The following is a 24,316-nucleotide window of genomic DNA, read 5'->3' on the forward strand; positions in this document are numbered from 1 at the left end:
CAGTATAATATAGAACCTGAGACCCTGATTCCAACGATTTGTCACTTATCAGGTTGTGTATTTTTGTGTCCGTAAAATCAGTGCTTTATCAGCAGGAGATTATCACCACAGGACTAGGTATCTCGTGCCTGTTTGTCAACCTGATATGTGTAACTCCAACTCTACTACTAATTGGCAGCTTTCTGCCAATGTACAGTGTACTCAGAAAGCTGCCAATCAGGAGTGTGGGCGGGGTTATAAAGAGCTCAGCATTTTGAGCTCTGCTAGATCTACAGCAGAAAAAACAGTAATTGAATCAAAATGGCAGCTGGGCTCAGTGCTTCAGCCCCTACATCATGCAGCTATCAGATTTCAATGCAAAAAAATGGTGATCAATGACCATTGAGTGTGCACTGTAAAAAAGTGTATTTTTAAAAAGTAAAAGTACACCTATTGGACACTTTTATAAGCATCTTAAATAGGATCTGTGCACAACATACAAAACCACAATGGCTAAATAGAGCTGTAAGGAACACAATAAATGACAAAAAGAAAGCGTTTTGGGAATTAAAGCAAGAGGGGAGTGACAAGGCATTAGATAATTAAAGAGAAAAAACTAATTTTGTGAAAATCAAATCAAGGTAGTAATGATCATGAAAAGAGACTCATTGCCAAAGAAAGTAAAAATAATCCCAAAATATTCTTCAACTATTTAAAAAATAAGAATCTCAAAAATCATAGTGTTGGCCCACCTCAAGAATAGTCTGGACGAAATGGTGGAAAAAGATGAGGGAAAGGCCAATCTGCTAAATGCCTTTTTTCTCTTCAGTATTGCTCTTCAAGAAAACCCCATGACAGACGACACCATCGGGGGATACTAGAAATTATCCACTTAATATCACCTGTTAAACGTAGTCGGACAAATGGAACCGCCTCAAAATCACTAAAGTAGACAAATCCCCGGTCCTCGATGGCATTCACACCCCGAATAATGCAGGAATTAAGTATAGTGTTAGACAGACCATTATTAATAATATTCACAGATTCCATAATAACAGGGTCTGTACCACAGGACTGGCGTATAGCAAATGTGGTGCCAATATTCAAAAAGGGGAAAAAATCTGAGCCTGGAAATTATAGGCGGGTAAGTATAGCCTTGGCTGAGGGTAAAATCTTTTAGGGTTTCCTAAGAGATGCTATCCTGGAGTGTCTCAGTAAGAATAACCTCATGACCCAACAGCAACATGGTCTTCTGAGGGATGGTTCCTGTTAAACTAATCTGATCAGTATCTATGAAGAGGTAAGTTTCAGACTGGACCAGAGATATGCAGTAGATGTTGTCTATGTGGACTTTTCCAAGTTTAATACGGTGCCACACAAAAGTTTGGTGTATAAAATGAGAAAAATGGGACTGAAGGAAAATATGTGGAACTGGGTTAAAACTGGCTCAGAGAGAGGAAACAAAGGTGGTTATTAACAGGACGCACTTGGGTTGGGTTACAGTACATAAGAAGGAAATAGCTTAACTAGAGGCAGTGCAAAGAAGAGCGACCACAGTTATTAAGGGAATGTGTGGACTGCAATACCAAAACAGGTTATCAAACTTGGGATTATTCCGTTTGTAATAAGATTACCTAGCCTCTATTTTTCCAATGTACAAATAAATAAAGTTATAAGGTTGATTCACTAAAAAAGATCAAGGAGGACCTCAAAGCATTTCTTGAAAACTATAATATCCCAGGTGATGGGTACAAGATTCTATGATGGGACGTTGATCAAAGGAACTAGTTTGATTGCCATATGTTGAGGAGGGAAGGAATTTTGCCCCTAATATAGGGCAAATAGCATCAGCCGCTTGAATTTTTGCCTTTTTCTGGATCAACGTGTTAGGTTATAGGTTGAACTCCATGGATTTATGTCTACTTTCAACCATAAAAACTAGGAAACTTTGAACCTATGAAAAATGCTATTATTGTAATTGTTTTTGCATAAACATTTGTTTTTTACCTATCTTGTACTGGTATATACAGATATAACCGTATAAACCAATGCAAAATTCATTTATGGACAAAGAATAACATGTAATCCTTTAGGAAGAAATAAATTGTCATCAAGAACAGTGCAGCTCGTATCACATTGTTAGAGCATTAGGCCCAAAGAAGACTAACTTTAATAGAAAAAAATTTAATTAAATCTATACCAACTGATAATGTAGTCAGAAATCCAAGGATAGTTTGAGGATCTGAAATATTTAAGTGTGACAAACATGCAAAACAATAGAAATCAGGGAGGGGGCAAACACTTTTTCCACACAAGTGTATATCAACTTGTATTGTTTGAAATAAAATATTTCTAGTTGAATACTAGCCCTCTCTATAACGTACCTCCAATATCAGGTCTCAGCTTGTTGTCATAACCCTTTAAAAGTCCATTTAGAATGGAAGTAACATCATTATCATGGAATTTTCTTGTCAACAGCCAATTTCTGTTAGTTGATGTATCTTCATAATCTGCATCTTCTTTTTGAATAGAACTACAGTAGAAGAATTAAAACAAATATATATTAATTCATTTTGCATATTTATATAATCAGTAAAATCGAAAAGTGGAAAGTTTTTGTTAAAAAATTAATTCAATAATACACTGAATCAGAATATAGAAAATATTTGGAATCTCTGCTATATCCAACAACTAATCCACTTTCATATGCCCAAAAACTGAGTGGGGTTGAGCCCAGGGAGAATATATTAAATGGAACCTGTCAGGAGATTCATGCTGCCCGAACCACGGGCAGCATGAATCACAGTCTGGCTGCACGATTATAGTATATTATTCACTGTAAATTTAAAGAAAATGTACTTTCAATAACTTCTCAACGCTACTGCAGGTGATTGACAGGTCTCTCTCTATGAACACATGATGGAAAGGCATCTCAATCACCAGGAGCTACGTAGAGAAGAACTCGCCAGACTCGTCTCGTCTTCAATCCTCAAAAGTATATCTTTTCTGAAAATCCAGAGTGTTTCAGAAAATAATATACCTGACTGCAATCATACAACCTGGGTGGGATTGATAATGCCCTGTTCGGGCAACATTAATGACCTGACAGGTTCCTTTAAATATTAAGAGGATGCGGTGGAGGTTAAAAACCTCTCTGCGAATACTTAAAGGGAGGCTTATGTTAATATTAGCTAGTGATTGCTTTTTATTATTATATATACTATTTAGCTGGCCAATATCAATTCTTTGTCCAAAAAGTAACTTGGGACTCCTACAGTATATCCCAGGGCATAATCTGTAACAGGGCCCCTCAAGTACCATGTGTCATTTATATAGCTGGTGTCTCTCTAAAGACTAGTTACACTTTTTGAATCCCTTAGACTAAAGAACTTGGGGTTGAGGGGTACAAAAACTCTTCTTAGTTCCACTTCTGCGTTTAAAACTAACTTAACCCTCTAAGGACCAAGCCTGTATCCTCACCCATCCCGTTGTAGATTGTGAGCCCTCGCGGGCAGGGTCCTCTCTCATCCTGTACCAGTCGTGACTTGTATTGTTTAAGATTACTGTACTTGTATGTATTATGTATACCCCTCCTCACATGTAAAGCGCCATGGAATAAATGGCGCTATAATAATAAATAATAATAATTTTGTAGGTTAATGACCAAGCCTCATTTTTAAATCTGACTAGTGGAAAGCTTCAACGGATCCCACTGATTCATGTTTTTCATGACATATTGTACTTCATGGTAGTGATAAAATTCTTCAATATGACTTGTGTTTATTTGTGAAAATATCAGAAATTTGGTGAAAATGTAGAAAATTTTACAATTTTCAAACTTTTAATATTTATGCCCTTAAATCAGAGACTTATTTCACACAAAATAGTTAATAAATAACTTTTCCCAGATTTCTACTTTACATCAGCACAAATTTTCCATAATTTTTGTTAGAAGGGTTAAAAGTCGATCACCAATTTCTAATTTTTTCAACAAAAATTTTTTAGGGACCACATGACATTTGAAGTGACTTTGAGGGGTCTATATGATAGAAAATACTCAAAAGTGACACCATTCTAAATATTCTAAATATTGCACTCATCAAGGTGCTCAAAAACACATTCAAAAAATGTATGATACAGGAAAGATGTATATCTTTGTACCGTGTTAGCCAGTAGATAGAAAAATATTCAGGATTGAGAGTCCTCAGTGGTTGATACCTTTTAATGGCTAACTGAAAAGATGGTAATACATTGCAAGCTTTCGAGACTACTCAGGTCTCTTCATCAGGCTAGACTAATACAATGCAATGTATTACCATCTTTTCAGTTAGCCATTAAAAGGTATCAACCACTGAGGACTCTCAATCCTGAATATTTTTCAAAAAATGTATTAATTCTTCAGGTCCTTTACAGGAATTAATGCAATGAGGAAAGAAAAAAAAATAACATTATATATGACCCTGAGTCTACATGGCAACGATTGGACCGCAGCAATGATTTTGCAGGGCTGCTGATCTGAAGGCAGAATGACCTTTCCTCCATGTCCATATCTCCTAAATATTGCGACAGCTTTAGACTGTAGCATTTTGGGGGTTAAAAGGCCAGGGCACCGTCCCTGGCTGTTAGTGCAGGAGCTTGACTACGAGCAATGCAGAGCTCCTGCCGTGATCGAGCGGAAGGTGCTGAATCTGATATCTTAGCACCTCCTGCATGGTCATGCTTAGTCAGTCAATTCGATTGACCAATCACAGTGCCCTGAGTACGAGGATTGACGGCATGTGTCCCCATACCTCTTCCAATGTCACTCAGTTGTCAGTGACAACTGTCGGCACAAAACTGTCACTTCGTGTTTACGTGCAGTGATAGTTTAAAGTCATGATGGACATAGCTCGTCATGTTGCGGAAACTGACACCCGGTCATGACGTGCTATGTCCATCATTGAAAAAGGGGTGTAAAAGGGAACCTGGAAACTATAGGCCGGTAAGCTTAACATCTGTTGTGGGTAAAATTTTTGAAGGGTTTCTAAGGGATACCATTATGGAATATGTCAATGTTAATAAATGTTTAACTCCATATCAACATGGATTTATGAAGGATCGCTCCTGTCAAACTAAGGAGAACAGTTTGCAACTATAGACAGGTTTGAGTAAATTGGAGAATTGGGCTGAAAAATGGCAAATGAGGTTTAACACAGATAAGTGTAAGGTTATGCACATGGGAAGGAGAAACAGATGCTACAATTACTTACTAAATTGGAAACTGCTGGGGAAATCAGACATGGAAAAAGACTTAGGCATCTTAGTGAATAAGAAGCTAAATTGGAGTGCCCAGTGTCAGGCAGCTGCCACCAAAGCAAATAGGGTCATGGGATGCATTAGAAGAGGTCTGGGGACACGAGATGAAAACATAATTCTCCCTTTGTACAAATCTCTTGTCAGACCACACTTGGAGTATTGTGTGCAATTTTGGACGCCGGTGCTCAAGAAAGACATTACTGAACTTGAAAGGGTTCAAAGGCGGGCTACTAAAATAATAAATGGAGTTGGTTCACTATAATACCAAGAAAGTTTATCAAAATTAGGTCTATTTACTCTAGAAAAGAGAATACTTAGGGGAGACTTAATATATATGTACAAGTATATCAGAGGGCAATACAGAGATCTCTCCAATGAACTGTTTGTACCATTGACTGTGACAAGAGCAAGGGGGCATTCTCTTCGTTTGGAGGAAAGACAATTTCTGCACCAGCATAGAAGAGGGTTCTTCACGGTAAGAGCAGTGAGGGTTTGGAATTCTCTTCCTGAGGAAGTGGTGATGGCCAACTCACTGAATGAATTTAAGAAAGGAATGGATGCTTTTCTTGTGAGTAACAGTACAGAAGGTTATGAATAACAGAATATTATAGGTAGATGGTTGACCCAGCTTAGGGGAAGGAATTTTTTTCCCTATGGAGAAAATTGGCTTCTACTCTGCGGGTTTTTTGCTTTCCCCAGGATCAACAATGCAGAACAGCTGCACTAAAAATAGGCTGAACTAGATGGACATAAGGTCTTTCTTCAGCCTTCAAAACTATGTTACTATGTTACTATTAGTTGTAAATGGTAAAAGGAACACAGAAACATTAATAGTTTACAAAAATGTGACAGAAAACTGCATATTAAATTACTTCCTTTCCATTCACATTGTGTGTCACATTGCAATTAATACCAAGAAATATGTAAAGAAACATTTTCTATTTGTACTGTTGAGTTGTCTAATTTCCCTCTACTTCTCTTTTGAAGCACGTCTGTTTGTGATGCAACGTACTGAAGTTAGTGCCTCCTCCCACTTGACTTTCTGTAGTAGGACATATAGAGGGTTAAGCTTGACTAATTGGCTTAGCCCCAAACTTCTACTACTTACCAACCAATTGAGCATCCTTAGAATTATGTATATGTAAATTGTCTCTTCAGAGAGGAAGAGGACATGAACTATTATGCCACTTATTGGAATCCTAAAAGTCAATATCAACCCATCAACCCATTAATGAGCCTTGCCAAATGACTTAGGATAAAAGCAAAACCAGAAACTAAATTTGCAGACACGTGTTTTGGGGTGTTGCACCTCCTTAGTGTAAAGCATGAGATCTGATTTGGACGCATTGCATGGCCTACAAGCCTCCTCACCCTGGCATGTCACTCTCCATAAGGAAAAATGTTACCCCTTCCACCCAAGAATCATACAATTGTTAATAATGTAAATAATATTTAAAAATGCAATCTAACTCCCTTTATATTACATTCATCTGTTCGTAATATTGAACATATTCTGAGATAGTGATTCAAACATGACTCTGCATTAAGGTTCATTGCCTTCTGTTACTTAGCAACTCACCTGTTTCAAGTACCTGCCGTCATACTATAGAAAACATTGAATACTCAATTTATACTTTTCTGTAGAAATTCTTAGTCATTGTACTAAAAGAAGTCATTGTTTACAACATTATTTAATTAGCAGTGTGCAATCATTCCAACAATACCAACAAACAGCTTGTGCTAAATTTCTAGGAAAACATATATAAAGGATATATATAGCATAAATATATAAAGGAGAAACAGTAATACATACAAATGTACTAATTTCTCTACTCAAAACTGGATCGGTATAAAAGCAGGTACAGTAGTTCTTATGTACAGTAAATGGTATAAAAGTGCAAATTATAATGTGAAAATAACCTGTTTAGTAGGGAAGAGACAATCAGGCAAAATTCAATTATGCCTTTTCGAGAGGATTTTCTTGGGAAATTCAATTCTGTTTAGTTAAACTCCGCTAATTCAATGTCTCTTATTATGTTTTATGGTTTCTACAGACCCAAGATTGTAATAAACGTAATATGTGAAAAACTTAAAAAAAATTATACTCACCTCACAGCTCTACATTCCAGCCTCTTTGCTCCTCACTAGTGATGAGCGAGTGTGCTCGCTACTCGGGTTTTCCGAGCATGCTCGTGTGTTCTCCGAGTATCTTGGGTGTTCTCGTAGATTATGTTTGTGTCTCCGCAACTGCATGATTTGCGGCTGTTAGACAACCAGAACACATGCAGGGATTTCCTGTTTGTTAGGGAATCCTCACATGTATTCAGGCTGTCTAGCAGTCGCAAATCATGCAGCTCCGGATGCACAAACATAATCTATGAGCATGCCCAAGATACTCGGAGAACACCCGAGCATGCTCGGAAAACTCGAACAGCAAGCACACTCGCTCATCACTAGTGTTGAGCATTCCGATACTGCAATATTGGGTATCAGCCGATATTCGCAGTATCGGAGTTCTGATACTGAGTTCCGATACTTTTAGAATATCGAATAGCGGAATCGGAAGTTCCCATAATGCAATGAGCCAGTTTGATTTTATTCAACCAATGAGGAATCCTAAGAAGTGTGGGCACATCCTGTTTTGCATGTTAGGCATGTTAACTAATGGCATGGCTGTGATTGGCTGTGAGCAGACCACCTAGCTGCTCCTCCCCCAGACACATGCTGAACAGTGATCTATGGAAAGTGAAAGTAATGAGGGAGGAGGAAATGACCAGTTCTCATTTCAATGCCAGAACACCCCCCCCAGACGTTTATCTTAGAAGCAAGAGATGATATCTTGGAAACCATACAGACTAGCCACAGAAGGTAAATTACTTATTGTCAGCATTCTGCAGCCTAGATATGCACTGAGATTATGTGAAAAGCCCGGACAACCTGTTCTGTTATGTATTTCCGCCAAGTTGGATCGCCCGCCAGGGCTGGTGGGGTACTCGGTACCGGGCCCGTTGGTTTCAATGGGAGATGTCACGGTAGCTGTGACCCGGTCCGTGGCCCTGGGCGTCCATTGTAAAAGGGAAATGTTGAACGTTTGGATGATGATTAAAGTTTATGAGTGAATGATTCGTGAGTCGTGACGCCACCTGTGGTGTTCGGCAATGAAGATGTTAAGCCGACGCTGAAGACAGATCCTCTGGGACAGATGGTGTGGTGCAGCTTTGATGTTGTGACCCTCCACTGGTAGGGCTGTAGTCCCAGGGCAGTGTAGATGGAGAGGTAGTGAAGAGACGTAGATGATGCAGTGCCAGTCACAGAGATGTAGCAGTGCTGAGTGTGTTGGCGCAGGAATAACTGGAGGACACCAGGGCATGTAGTTCCAAAGCTTTACTCTGTTGTGCATACAGGTGCCCGCATCCGTGCCATGTCCTCCGGGTCAGGGGCTCAGTCAACCTCCAAGCTAGATGAAGCACTCCGTTCCAACCCTCCACCAACATGTGTGTTATGATTGAGTCACCGTAGGAGGCAGACACAAAAATAGAAGCTACGTCCAGAAAACCAGAGAAGTTGGCAACTATCAGATTGCAGACCCCTGAACCTATCAACACAACTAGCAGTAGCCGTGGGGGGTTCCTACGGTGCCCTAGACCCCTCGATCACAGCCGGAGCGCTAAATAGCCTAAAGACAGAAAAGGAAATCTAAACTGCCCCAGAGCAGACCCCAAAGTAAAAGACAGCCCCCAACATATAATAACGGTGAAGCAAGATGAAAAAACACTCACACAGATAGAAAGATAGGCTAAGCAAACGATGGGGCCCAAGCTAACTAAACAGAACAGGAAAGGAAGGTTGCTGTCTGCAATCTGCCAAAACCCTATCAAAAACATAAGCCAACAAGCTGATATGGAAAAAGACCCTGAAGCAGCTAGGCTTCAAAAACTAAATCAGCACTCAGGTATTTTCAGAAGACAGAGCTAAAGGAATTCAGCTCACCCCAGCAGGGAATGGCAGAAATCCAGAAAAACAAAGCACAAATGCAAAAGCCGAGCAGAAAACTTAGCTTTAGAAGAGCAGGAATTCAGACTGGTCTCCAAGGATCCCACAGAGAAATCATCCGCAGGGCAGAAGGGCGTTGGCAGCCTTATATCCAGTCAGTAACTTCACTCAGCCAGTCATCATCATTAGGCTCAGGTGTTTGATAATCAGGCTCACTACCTTTCTTACCAGAAGAGGGAGTTCCTCGGGCCTCAGTAGTGAAGGAGAAAATGAACTCACAACACATGTGCCTTTTCTGAACGTCTCCCTCTATTGCTACACAACCCCTTTAACATAGTCAATATCTTTGTAACTCCAAACGTCTTAAAAAAAAATTAATTCCTGCTATTCCATTTGATTGGGCTAAACCTCTATGCCTTTAATGTCTCCTCCACCTCCCCCAATACATTCTACATTATTCTTAGTTGTTTTCCTTCATGTAGAATTAACCTACAAGGAAAGTAAGGGTTTATTTTCATTCCTATATTTGTGTCCCATTGACTTGCATTGGTTTCCGGTATCGGAATCGGCGATATCCGATACTTTTGGGGTATCGGTCCGATCCAATATTTCCCGATATCGGAAGGCATCGCTCAACACTACTCATCACTACTCCTCACCATTACCAATTCAAACCTCATCACATCTTCAGTGAGTGCTGAATCTTGAGCCTCTCAGGCTAGGCCTGGAATTCTAGATCTGATGAGTCTGAAGAGTCCGAGATGCAGGTTCAGTTAAACTCTATTGCCGTGTGGGCCCACATGGCAATAGTTAAAAGCCGCCAGGCAATCGGAGGCTGGTATCTGATGTCAGTACACATGTCACCGCCGGTGAGTGTGCACTTGAACTGCATGGAGGGAGCATCGCCACCGGAGTGCGGCCATGTAAGGAAAATGCTTTTTTTGTTTTTATTGAAAGCAGCATGATGGCAGGATGGGAGACAGGGTGGCAGGATGGGAGACACGGTGGAAGGAGGGGAAACACGGGGGCAGGGTGGGAAACATGGGGGCAGGATGGAGACAGAAGAGGCAGAATGGAGACAGATGGGGCAGGATGGAAACAGATGGGGCAGGTCATGGGGTAGGTTGGGGACAGATGGGGCAGGATCATGGGGAAGGATGGAGACAGATGGTGCAGGATCATGGAGCAGGATCATAGGGTGGGAAGGAGACAGATGGGGCAGGATCATAGGGCAAGATGGAGACAGATGGGGCAAGATCAAGGGGCAGGATGGAGACAGATGAGGCAGGATCATGGAGCAGGATCATGGTGCAGGATGGAGACAGATGAGGCAGGATGAAGAGGCAGGATGGAGACATGGTGGAATGATGGGAGAGATGGTGGCAGGATGGGAGACATGGGGAAGAATAGGAGACACAATGGCATGATGGGAGACATGGTGGCATGATGGGAGACACTGTGACAGGATGGGAGTTGTGGGAGCAGAATGGGAGGCACAGGGGCAGAATAGGAGACACCATGGCTTGATGGGAGCATGGGGCAAAATAGGAGTCACAGGAGCAGAATAGGAGACGCAGGGGCCAGATTGGAGTCACGGTGGCATGATGGGTGACACGGGGGCAGGATGGGAGACACGGTGGCAGGATGGGAGATGTGGGGGCAGAATGGGAGACACAGGGGAAAAATAGGAGACACTGTGGCTTGAAGGGAGCACGGGGCAGAATGGGAGACACAGTGGCAGAATAGGAGAAACGGGGGCAGAAAGGGAGACGCGGAGGCCAGATGGGTGACACGGGGCAGGATGGGAGACATGGTGGCAGGATGGTAGACTCGGGGCATGATGGGAGACACGGTGGCAGGATGGGAGACACGGTGGCAGGATGGGAGACACAGGGGGCAGGATGGGAGACACGGTGGCAGGATGGAGACAGAAGGTGCAGGATTGAGACAGATGGGACAGGATGGAGACAGATGGGGCAGGATGGAGACAGATGGGGCTGGATAATAGGGCAAGATGGAGACAGATGGGGCAGGATCATGGGGCCTGATGGAGACACATGGTGCAGGATCATGAGGCAGGATGGAGACATGGGGCAGAATGGAGACACATGGTGCAGGATCATGGCCAGGATGCATACAATGGAGACAGATGGAGCAGGATCACGGGACAGATGAGACAGGATCACGGGACAGATGAGGCAGAATGGGACATCATATGGGGCAGAATGGATACTCATGAGGGCAGGAGGAAAGAACATATGACTGGAGCCAGCAATGAAACACATGGGGGCCAAGATGGGGGATATTATTACCATAAGGGATTTTTAAAGGATATTATTACTGCAGTGATTTATTTATTTTATTTTTTGCAGATACTATTTTAAATGGGAGAGGTGGTCCTGTTACTGTGCAGAGCAACTCTATGTCGCCTTTTTTTCTTCATCTGGTGTAGTTTAGAAGCTGGGAAAAAATTAAGTAATGTGTTCTTCAAGCAGTGCTCTAGATAACTGTCTTATTTCCTGCAGAGAGGAGAACTGGCTGGATGAAGATGAAAAGTAAAGATGAAGGACTTCACCTAGAGATGTCACTGGTGAGTCAGTGTGTTACCTGTACACTGACACACTATACACTGTATACTATATACAGTGGTCCTGTGTACAATGTCACCAGTGATCACTGTATTACCTTTACACTGACATTATATACAGAGCTTCAGTGTATAATGTCATTGATTAGAGTATAACCTGTACAATATATACAGCACTCTTGAATATAATGTCACTGTTGATCACTGTATTACCTGTACACTGATACTGTATACAAACCTCCTGTGTATAATGTCACCGGTAATCACTGTATTACCTGTACACAGACACTGCATACTAAGTAGAGATCTCCTGTGTATAATGGCACTTATGGTGATATTAGTATTGTTTTTTTCTATTAATGATCATTATTGTAGCATTCAGTCACTATGTGGTGGTAATATGTTGTCTGGCCATAGTGTGGCAATATTTGTTCCTTTTATGTGCTATTATTTGGTCACTATGTGGTGGTAATATGTGGTCTGGTCATGGTGTGGGGGTGTTTGTTCCTTGTATGTGGTATTATTGGTCACCATGTGGTGGTAATATGTGATCTGGACATGATGCAGTGGTATTTGTCCCTTGTATGTGATATTATTCAGTCACTGTGGTGGTAACATGTGGTCTGGACATGGTGTGGCAGTATTTGTTCCTTTTATGTGCTATTATTTGGTCACCATATGGTGGTAATATGTGATCTGGACATGATGCAGTGGTATTTGTCCCTTGTATGTGATATTATTCGGTCACTGTGGTGGTAATATGTGGTCTGGACATGGTGTGGCGGTATTTGAGCTTTGTATATGGTATTATACAGTAGGTCTCTATATGGTGCTAATATGTTGTCTGGTCATGGTGAGATGGCATTTGTCCCTCGTATATGATACAATCGGTTATTTTAAAAATTGGAAAATAAATAAAATATACCTAAATGTATTGGATATTTTAACAAATGATTAATAGGATAGAGCAGAATAGAGCTTGGCCAAAAGAGTCTACCTTGTCGTGGTGGCGGCTTAAAAAATCTTTTGGCCAAAACAAAAGCTGCTGGCTATATGTGTGATCTGGTGATGGGAACTGTTAACGTGTGATTGGTGAGAAATGGAATTTTTACAAGAAAGAGCGGTAGGGCTGTGGACAGTTCGAGGGGGTAGAGCCTGGGTGGAGTCTCAAGGGGGCCCTGAAAATTTTGCCAGTATTGGGCCCTGAAATTCCTAGTGGCAGCCCTGACAACATTAGAATATTAACATAATATAGGCCTGTAAACTGCCACTTGTACAACTTGATATGGACTCATTCCATATCTTGGTCTGCTATCTAATTTATATGGAGACAAAAAATTTTTTTACAGTGTCTCACAGTGGATTGCCTACAGAATTGTAGAAAGAAACTGTGGGTAGAGATAAATAAATTTGACAAAATTCTAATTTGGCAGATTCGCTCATATTTAGATAGAAAATTTGATTTGCATTGAATAAACTAATTGTGAAATGAATCTAATAATATATGTGTTAATTGCATCACGAGTTCTGCCGGCGTCGGCCCTGTGAGGAACAAAGAGCACCAGAGAAGAACATAGATGACCTAATCAGAAGACGTGTCGAGTGGAAGTCGTTAAGCTTGAGATGTTGAGTTGAGGTGAACATAAACCTTTTTTCATCTACTTTGCAGGTCTCAGAATAGAAGACATTTTGATGGAATTTGTATGAATCGTTTTGAAAAAGGTAGGAAATACATTTTTAGTGAATGCAAGTTATTCATGAAATTCGTAAGAATTTGATGTGTCACACATTGATGAACTCATCCATAATTGTGGGCACTTTGCTTGCACAGTACCCAAGAACTTTTGTAATGTATTGTGCTGTAGATTTATGGGTTTTTGCTGGCTTTGGATTCTGTAGGGTGGGTAAAAATGAGGAATAATATGAAGACCCAGGGACTGTGACGGTAGGTTTCTTACTAAACTAAGCATATTGGTTAGGTTCTAAAACAATATTGACTTTTATTATTTTGCTAGACGAAAAGATGCTGTTTAAATGAAAAAAGTATTCTTAGATTGCATTATTGTATTACTGTGGGGAATATAATTAGAAAAGTGCAATCCTTAGCATATATAATTAGTGCGATTTTCATCAACAATCTATTAAAGCGTCATGACGCTATATATATAAACCTGGCACATAAGTGTGTTTTTCTATTTATATGTATGATGTCTCACTTTGGTTATATATGTATGCAGTATTTCCAGGAGTAGAACACAAAAAAGTCAAGATAATTTTATAGATTGCTAATGAAAGTCTAATTTTATATGTAGACTTTTTGAGTCTTTACTCTTATGTTGTATAAATTTAAAGCAAACTTTTCAATTACAATTAAATTAAACAAAAAACATTTGAATGAATCTTCATAAATCTCTCAATTTGAAATATATAGGATTCTGTGGGTCCAAAGAGACTGCATTTGTATATCTTATGATCCTTAGAAGCTATGAACAGAGCAGATATCTCAGTATCTCCTGATCTCAAGAATAGTTCAGATGAGTTTAAGGAGAGGTTTGTCTTCTCAAGGGTTTTACCACTTAAATGTGAATGAAAAGCCTAAAAACACCAATACACGTTAAACCAATGTAGGTCAAACCCACCGATATTGATGGGTTGTGTATTGAGCAAAGTCATTGTGATGAGGTCTTATTTTACAAGGCCTCTTTCTTCAAGCTTCACTCAAGTACATCTAATACATGAATAGCCTAATGTCACCCTGGGACTTGGCTTAATCATTTATCTATAGTCCTCCTGTATGATTAGCTCTGAAGTTCTTGGTTATCTGCAGAATATCTAAATTTACTTTTCAAAACTTCTCCTGGTTCTATCCAGCATATCTAGTCCTGCTGTTGCATGCTGCACCAACATCTTTGGTTCATGCTGCTTATTCAGACCTACGACTTAGAGAGTCCACTTCAATTAGTGAGCCTTGAAGGGGTTGTTTGAGCATAATGGAAAGTTCCCTAGGGGTTGGAGCTATAAAAAAAATTACCAACTAAGTGATACTCAACTACCAGCACCTAATAGTGCAGGCAGCTTTGTGGTTTGTGTTTACAGAGGAAGAGTAGATGTCACTGTTCCACTGGTAGTACAATGTCTGTTTTTATGCATCACCGGTCATGTTATGGTGACATCTCAGCTTCTTGTGTAGGGGGTCATTCTTGCCTCGCATAATTATGGATGGGGAATTAATGGAAAGGGTACCATATTCCATCATCTGTGCTAATGGTAAGTATAGACTACCATAATTTGTGCAAGCTTTCAAAAATTCCTAAAGTTGGCATCCATCATCTACAATATATATATGCCATAATGGTACCTGTTTGATAATGTGCCACGAAAAACTATTAACAAATCTGTAGATTACTTTATATTATGAATGGATGGTATTATAACCTTTCGCCACAGCTTCAATTAAAATTATACGTTTAGCTTTGCTTAGTGTTTACGCTAGTCATAAATAATGAACTAAATGTGAATGGGTTCTTATACTGCGTCTTTTCCTATAAAATAATAAATTAACCTGCTTATCTTTACCTGTATGTCGAATGTGAGAAGATCCCATTAATAATCAACTATAGAGCACTGATTTTAACCCCTTCACCCCCAAGGGTGGTTTGCACATTCATGACCGGGCCAATTTTTACAATTCTGACCACTGTACCTTTATGAGGTCATAACTCTGGAACGCTTCCAATGATCCCGGTGATTCTGACATTGTTTTCTCGTGACATATTGTACTTCATGTTAGTGGTAAAATTTCATTGAAATAACTTGCGTTTATTTGTGAAAAAAATGGAAATTTGGCAAAAATTTTGAAAATTTCGCAATTTTCCAACTTTGTATTTTTATGCCCTTAAATCACAGAGATACGGCACACAAAAAACTTGATAAGTAACATTTCCCACATGTTTACTTTACATCAGCACAATTTTGGAACCAAAATTTTTTTTTGTTAGGAAGTTATAAGGGTTAAAAGTTGACAAGCGATTTCTCATTTTTACAACACCATTTTATTTTTAGGACCACATCACATTTGAAGCCACTTTGAGGGGTCTATATGATAGAAAATACCCAAAAGTGACACCATTCTAAAAACTGAACCCCTTAAGGTGCTCAAAACCACATTCAAGAAGTTTATTAACCCATTAGGTGCGTCACAGGAATTTTTTTGAATATTTAAAAAGAAATGAACATCTAACTTTTTTTCACAAAAAAAATACTTCAGGTTCAATTTTTTTTATTTTACCAAGGGTAACAGGAGAAATTGGACTGCAAAAGTTATTGTGCAATTTGTCCTGAGTACGCTGATACCTGATTTGTGGGGGGGAACGACTGTTTCGGCGCATGGCAGAGCTCAGAATGGAAGGAGCGCCGTTTGACTTTTTCAATGCAAAATTGGCTGGAATTCAGATCGGACGCCATGTCACGTTTGGAGAGTCCCTGATGTACCTAAACAGTGGAAACACCCTACAAGTGACCCCATTTTGGAAACTAGACCCCCCAAGGAACTTATCTAGATATGTGGTGAGAACTTTGAACCCACCAGGGCTTTACAGAAGTTTATAACGTACAGCGGTACAATTAAAAAATCATATTTTTTCCACAAAAATGATCTTTTCACCCCAATTTTTATTTTCCCAAGGGTAACAGGACCCTAAAAGTTATTGTGCAATTTGTCCTGAGTACGCTGATACCCCACATGTGGGGGTAAACCACTATTTGGGCGCATGGCAGAGCTCGGAAGGGAAGCAATGCCATTTGACGTTTTTGGCTGGAATTGAGATCGGACACCATGTCGCGTTTGGAAAACCCCTGATGTACCAAAACAGTGGAAACCCCCCACAAATGACACCATTTTGGAAACTAGACCCCCTAAGGAACTTATCTAGATGTGTGGTGAGAACTTTGAACCCCCATGGGCTTCACAGAAGTTTATAGCATACAGCCATACAATTAAAAAATCATATTTTTTCCACAAAAATGATCTTTTCACCCTCAATTCTTATTTTTCCAAGGGTAACAGGACCCTAAAAGTTATTGTGCAATTTGTCCTGAGTACGCTGATACCCCACATGTGGGGGTAAACCACTATTTGGGCGCATGGCAGAGCTCGGAAGGGAAGCAGCGCCATTTGACGTTTTTGGCTGGAATTGAGATCGGACACCATGTCGCGTTTGGAAAACCCCTGATGTATCAAAACAGTGGAAATCCCCCACAAATGACACCATTTTGGAAACTAGACCCCCTAAGGAACTTATCTAGATGTGTGGTGAGAACTTTGAACCCCCATGGGCTTCACAGAAGTTTATAACATAAAGCCATACAATTAAAAAATCATATTTTTTCCACAAAAATGATCTTTTCACCCTCAATTCTTATTTTTCTAAGGGTAACAGAACCATATAAGTTATTGTGCAATTTGTTCTGAGTACGCTGATACCCCACATGTGGGGGTAAACCACTATTTGGGCGCATGGCAGAGCTCGGAAGGGAAGCAGCGCCATTTGACGTTTTTGGCTGGAATTGAGATCGGACACCATGTCGCGTTTTGAAAACTCCTGATGTACCAAAACAGTGGAAACCCCCCACAGATGACACCATTTTGGAAACTAGACCCCCTAATGAACTTATCTAGATGTGTGGTGAGCACTTTGACCCCCCCAGTGCTTCACAGAAGTTTATAATGCCCGGGCGTGAAAATAAATAATTCGTATTTTTTCCACAAACATGATCTTTTAGTCACCATTTTTTTATTTTCCCAAGGGTACCAGGAGAAATTGGACCCCAAAAGTTGTTGTCCAATTTGGCCTGAGTATGCTGATACCCCATATGTGGGAGAAAACTACTGTATGGGCACACGTCGGGGCTCGGAAGGGAAGTAGTGACGTTTTGGAATGCAGACTTTGATGGAATGGTCTGCGGGTGTCATGTTGCCTTTGGAGAGCCCCTAATGTACCTAAACAGTGGAAACCCCCCACAAATGACACCATTTTGTAAACTAGACCCCTCAAGGAACTTATCTAGATGTGTGGTGAGCACTTTGAACCCCCCAGTGCTTCACAGAAGTTTATAACGCCCGGGCGTGAAAATAAAAAATTCGTATTTTTTCCACAAACATGATCTTTTAGTCACCATTTTTTTATTTTCCCAAGGGTACCAGGAGAAATTGGACCCCAAAAGTTGTTGTCCAATTTGTCCTGAGTATGCTGATACCCCATATGTGGGTGAAAACTACTGTATGGGCACACGTCGGGGCTCGGAAGGGAAGCAGTGACGTTTTGGTATGCAGACTTTGATGGAATGGTCTGCGAGTGTCATGTTGCCTTTGGAGAGCCCCTAATGTACCTAAACAGTGGAAACCCCCCACAAATGACCCCATTTTGAAAACTAGACCCACTAAGGAACTTATCTAGATGTGAGGTGAGCACTTTGAACCCCCAAGGGCTTCACAGAAGTTTATAATGCCAGGGCATGAAAATAAAAAAATCGTATTTTTTCCAGAAACATGATCAATTAGTCCCCAATTTTTTCATTTTCCCAAGGGTAACAGGAGAAATTGGACCCCAAAAGTTGTTGTCCAATTTGGCCTGAGTACGTTGACACCCCATATGTGGGAGAAAACTACTGTATGGACACACGTCAGGGCTCGGAAGGGAAGCAGTGATGTTTTGGAATGCAGACTTTGATGGAATGATCTGCGGGTGTCATGTGCGTTTGGAGAGCCCCTGATGTACCTAAACTATTGAAACTCCCCACAAGTGACCCCATTTTGGACACTAGACCCCCCACGGAACTTATCTAGATGTGTGGTGAGCACTTTGAACCCCCAAGTGCTTCACAGAAGTTTATAACACTCGGACGTGAAAATAAAAAAATCATTTTTTTCCACAAAAATGATATTTTTGCCCCCAATTTTTTATTTTCCTAAGGGTAACAGGAGAAATTGGACACCAAAAATTGTTTTGCAATTTGTCCTGAGTAGGCTGATACCCTACATGTGGGGGTAAAACACTGTTTGGGTGCATGGCAGAGCTTGGAAGGGAAGGAGCACCATTTGACTTTTTCAACTCAGAATTGGCTGGAATTGAGATCAGACGCCATGTTGCATTTGGAGAGCCCCTGATGTGCCCAAACAGTGGAAACCCCCAATTATAACTCCAACCCTAACCCCAACACACCCCTAACCCTAATCTGAGCCCTAACCCTAGCCCTAACCCTAGCCCTAGCCCTAACTCTAGCCCTAACCCTAGCCCTAACCCTAACCCTAGCCCTAACCCTAGCCCTAACCCTAGCCCTAACCCTAACCCTAGCCCTAAGGCTGTGTGCACACGCTGCGGATTTTGCTGCGGTTCCGCAGTGGTTTTGGCTGCTGCGGACCCCAGTACCATGATTCCCTATGGGAATCAAAAACCGCAGTGCAGACGGTGCGGAATTTTCCGAGTGGATTATCTGCGGTTTTCAATCCGCAGAAAGAATTAACATGTCAATTCTTTCTGCGGATTCTCCTGCGGTTTGCCATCTCCTCTAATGAGGAGATGAAAAACTGCAGGACAAAACCGCAGAGCAATCTGCAGGTAAAACCGCAGGTCTTTTGACCTGCGGTTTCACCTGCGGATTTTACAAAATCCGCGCGGATGAATCCGCACCTAATCTGCAGCGTGTGCACACAGCCTTACCCTAACGGGAAAATGGAGATAAATACTTTTTTTTTAGTTTTATTATTTTTCCCTAACTAAGGGGATGATAACGGGGGGTTTGACTTACTATTTAAGGCGGTTTTTATGTTTGGCGGCTGTCACACGCTAAAAGACGCTTTTTATTGTAAAATAGTTTTTGCATCACCACATTTTGAGAGCTATAATTTTTCCGTATTTTGACCCACTGAGTCATGTGAGGTCTTATTTTTTGCGGGACGAGTTGACGTTTTTATTGGTACCATTTTCGGGCACGTGACATTTTTTGATCGCTTTTTATTCCTATTTTTGGGACGCAGAATGAACAAAAACCAGCGTTTCATGAATTTCTTTTGGGGGGTGCGTTTACACCGTTCCGCGTGCGGTAAAATTGATAAAGCGGTTTTATTCTTCGGGTCAGTACGGTTACAGCGATACCTCATTTAGGTCGTTTTTTTATGTTTTTGTCAGTTTTATGCAATGAAAACTATTTTATATAAAAAATAATTATTTTTGCATCGCTTTATTCTGTGAGCTATAACTTTTTTATTTTTTCGCTGATGATGCTGTGTGGCAGCTCGTTTTTTGTGGGACAAGATGACGTTTTCAGCGGTACCATGGATATTTATATGCGTCTTTTTGATCGCGCGTTATTACACTTTTTGTTTGGCGGCATGATAATAAATCATTATTTTTTGCTTCGTTTTTTATTTTTATTTTTTAAGGGGTTCGCTAAAAGGGTTAACTAATGGGACAGTTTTATAGGGCGGGTCATTACGGACGCGGCGATACCTAATATGTGTACTTTTATTGTTTTTTTTTTATTATTTTCAAAAAATTTATTTATTGGGGAATATTTTTTTACTAATTTATTTGGCGATTTTTTTTAATTTATTTTTACATTTTTTTAAATTTTTTTTTTACTTTATTACATAGTCCCAGGTGGGACATCACTGTCCTGTGACAGATCGCTGATCTGTCACATCACAGGTCACTGTGACAGATCAGCAATTTGTCACAGGCATTGAAGCAGACTTCCTCTTGCCTGCGCTTTGCAGGCACTGAGGAAGCCAGCTTCCTCAGGTCCCCGAAGGCCCCCGTCGCCATCTTGGATTCGGGGGCCTGGAGGATAGGAGCCCCCCGCAGCAGCGCTGCACATTGCGCTGCCGTGGGGGGCTCAGGGAAGCACGGAGGGAGCCCCCTCCCTGCCGATGCTTCCCTTTAACTCCCGGTACACCACGATCATGTTTGATCGTGGTGTGCAAGGGGTTAACGTGTCGGGGGCGGTCCGTGACCGCCCCTGACACATAGTGCCGGGTGTCAGCTGTGATAATCAGCTGACACCCGGCCGCGATCAGCGGCGCTCACCACGTGGGCGCCGCTGATCGCGGTAGACGTACTATCCCGTCCACGGTCATACGGGCCCGGGTACCGTGGACGGGATAGTACGTCGGATGTCAGGAAGGGGTTAAAGATGCACTCAACTTCAATGTGACGAGCTTCTGAATGAGGAATTCCCCTACAATACCTATAACTTTCTAAAAGGAAATTTAAAAATGATCTTTTTCTAAATTAATCAATTCTTTTTATGGGTTTTGGCCATATTGTTTTATGAAGGCTCAGCTAAGAGTGTACTAAATATTTTATGCTAGGTATATATCTTCTCTACATGTAAAACTACAATACTAATAATCATCCATATTTGCCTGCATTGTAAAGCTCAACAGAGAGATTTACTAGAGCTATACAGGAAATATTTCAATGCTTTATGGGCAGCGTTTTACAGCATAACAGACCATTATAATCAATATATCAATGATCTCAGTTCAGCATCCAATGCAAGTTTATAAAAGAGCAGACATAGCCTGATAGCCATGTTTGATTGAAAATCTAGTATAACTTTACACCATTGTCTCTCCTGTTCATCCTTCACTCATTGCAACCTGCCAAAACCAGATTCCCGGTGAGCAATTGTTAGCAACCTTACTCTGACTTCTACAATGCTTTTTATGTCACTGGTAAGGAAACTTATAGGCCATGCAATACTCCTCTGGGAATTTAAGTATGCAAATATCCTCTTCAGAAAGAAATAGGACAGGAACTCTTGTGCCAAGTATTGGATGCAACAATTCTAAAAGTCAATATCGCCCCTTTCAAGAGCTTTGCCACATGACTTAGGAAAAGAAGCTAAACTAGAAACTCCACTTGCAGACACGTTTTGGGATATTTGCCTCTCATAATTGTAAATCAAGAAGTCTAATTTGACTGCCTGAGAGGCATCTGACAGGAGAAATATGGGGAAAAGTTTGCTAAATACTCAAAATTGACTTTTAGGATTGCTACACACGTGGTCAAAATTGTGGGTACCCCTTCGTTTAATGACAGAAAAACCCACAATGGTCACAGAAATAACTTGAATCTGACATAAGTAATAGTAAATCAAAAATCTATGAAAATGAACAAATGAAAGTCAGACATTGCTTTTCAACCATGCTTCCACAGAATTTAAAAAAAACTAAAACTCATGAAATAGGCCTGGACAGAAATGATGGTACACTTAGCTTAATATTTTGTTGCTCAACCCTTTGAAGCAATCACTGCAATCAAACGATTCCTGTAACTGTCAATGAGACTTCGGCATCTCTTGACAGGTATTTTGGCCCACTCCTCAAGAGCAAACTGCTCCAGCTATCTCATGTTTGAAGGTCGCCTTTTCCAGGCAGCATGTTTCAGCTCTTTCCAAAGATGCTCAATAGGATTTAGGTCAGGGCTCATAGAAGGCCACTTCAGAATAGTCCAATGTTTTCCTCTTAGCCATTCTTGGGTGTTTTTAGCTGTGTGTTTTGGGTCATTATCCTGTTGCAAGACCCATGACCTGCGACTGAGACCAAGCTTTCTGACACTGAGCAGCACATTTCTCTCTAGAATCCCTGGATAGTATTGAGATTTTATTGTACCCTGTACAGATTCTAGACACCCTGTGCCTTATGCAGCAAAGCAGCCCCAGAACATAACAGAGCCTCCTCCATGTTTCACAGTAGGGATAGTGTTCTTTCTTGATATGCTTCATTTTTCCATCTGTGAATATAGAGCTGATGTGCCAACAAATTGAGGCTTGTGGAAAAAATTGTTAAAAAGTCAATATAAGGCATTTAGTATTGCTACCTCTAATTGAAGGCTCTTTGTAAATTTTTGTAGTAATTTGTATTGAGTAGGTACAATATTATTAATTTATATATTATTACAGGACATTAAAGGAAACATATCAGATCCCATAGCTGTTCAAGGCTACTACTATTGCTTTACATACTTTATGTCAAATCCTGTATTCTAGGTATATCTTTTAATCCCTTACCTACAATGGACGTAATATGCCGTCCATGTGACCCTGCACCTAATTACCATGGACGGAATATTACGTCCCAGCGATCAGCGGCGCCCACGTGGTGAGCGCCGCTGATCGCGGCCGGGTGTCAGCTGATTATCACAGCTGACACCCCGCACAATGTATCAGGGGCGGTCACAGACCGCCCCTGACACGTTAACCCCTTGTACACCGCGATCAAACGCGATCGCGGTGTATCGGGGGTTAAAGGGAAGCATCGGCAGGGAGGAGGCTCCCTCCTTGCTTCCCTGAGCCCCCCACGGCAGCGCAATGTGCAGCGCTGCTGCGGGGGTCTCTTTCCCTACAGGCCCCCGGATCCAAGATGGCGACGGGGGCCTTCGGGGGCCTGTAGGGAGCTGACTTCCTCACTGCCTGCAAAGCGCAGGCATGAGGAAGTCTGCAGAACTGCCTGTGACAGATCGCTGATCTGTCACAGGACAGTGATGTCCCACCTGGGACAAGGTAATAAAGTAAAAAAAAAAAAAAAAGTGTTAAAAATAATTTTAAAAAAAATCGCTAAATAAATTAGTAAAAAAAAAAAAATATTCCCCAATAAATCCATTTTTTCAAAATAAAAAAAAACAAAAAACAATAAAAGTACACATATTAGGTATTGCCGCGTCCGTAGCGACCCGCTCTATAAAACTGTCCCATTAGTTAACCCCTTTAGCAAACCCCTTAAAAAATAAAAATAAAAAACGAAGCAAAAAATAATGATTTATTATCATACCACCGAACAAAAAGTGCAATAACGCGCGATCAAAAAGACGCATATAAATATCCATGGTACCACTGAAAACGTCATCTTGTCCCGCAAAAAACGAGCCACGATACAGCGTCATCCGCAAAAAAATAGAAAAGTTATAGCTCGCAGAATAAAGCGATAGAAAAATAATTATTTTTTATATAAAATTGTTTTCATTGCAAAAAACCAACAAAGCATAAAAAAACGACCTAAATGAGGTATCGCTGTAACCGTACTGACCCGAAGAATAAAACCGCTTTATCAATTTTACCGCACGCGGAATGGTGTAAACGCACCCCCCCAAAAGAAATTCATGAAGCGCTGGTTTTTGTTCATTCTGCGTCCCAAAAATCGGAATAAAAAGCGATCAAAAAATGTCACGTGCCCGAAAATGGTACCAGTGAAAACGTCAACTCGTCCCACAAAAAATAAGACCTCACATGACTCGGTGGGTCAAAATACGGAAAAATTATAGCTCACAATATGTGGCGATGCAAAAAATATTTTTACAATAAAAAGCGTCTTTTAGCGTCTGACAGCCGCCAAACATAAAAACCGCCATAAATAGTAAATCAAACCCCCTGTTATCACCCCCTTAGTTAGGGAAAAATAATAAA

General features: G+C 40.8%; 1 protein-coding gene across 2 annotated transcripts in view; it reads right to left on the reverse strand.

The window, feature by feature from the left end:
* GABRG2 (gamma-aminobutyric acid type A receptor subunit gamma2) overlaps window positions 1–24,316 on the reverse strand; it is a 273,840-nt gene that overhangs the window by 119,944 nt on the left and 129,580 nt on the right. For both annotated transcript variants that reach the window (XM_073581007.1, XM_073581006.1), the window contains exon 2: window positions 2,364–2,512. In XM_073581007.1, the coding sequence (XP_073437108.1) occupies window positions 2,364–2,512 (149 nt within the window). The remainder of the gene's footprint in view (window positions 1–2,363; window positions 2,513–24,316) is intronic.

The sequence above is a fragment of the Dendrobates tinctorius genome, unplaced genomic scaffold (assembly GCF_039654945.1).
Source record: "Dendrobates tinctorius isolate UK_male_01 unplaced genomic scaffold, ASM3965494v1 ptg000067l, whole genome shotgun sequence".
Taxonomy (NCBI): domain Eukaryota; kingdom Metazoa; phylum Chordata; class Amphibia; order Anura; family Dendrobatidae; genus Dendrobates; species Dendrobates tinctorius.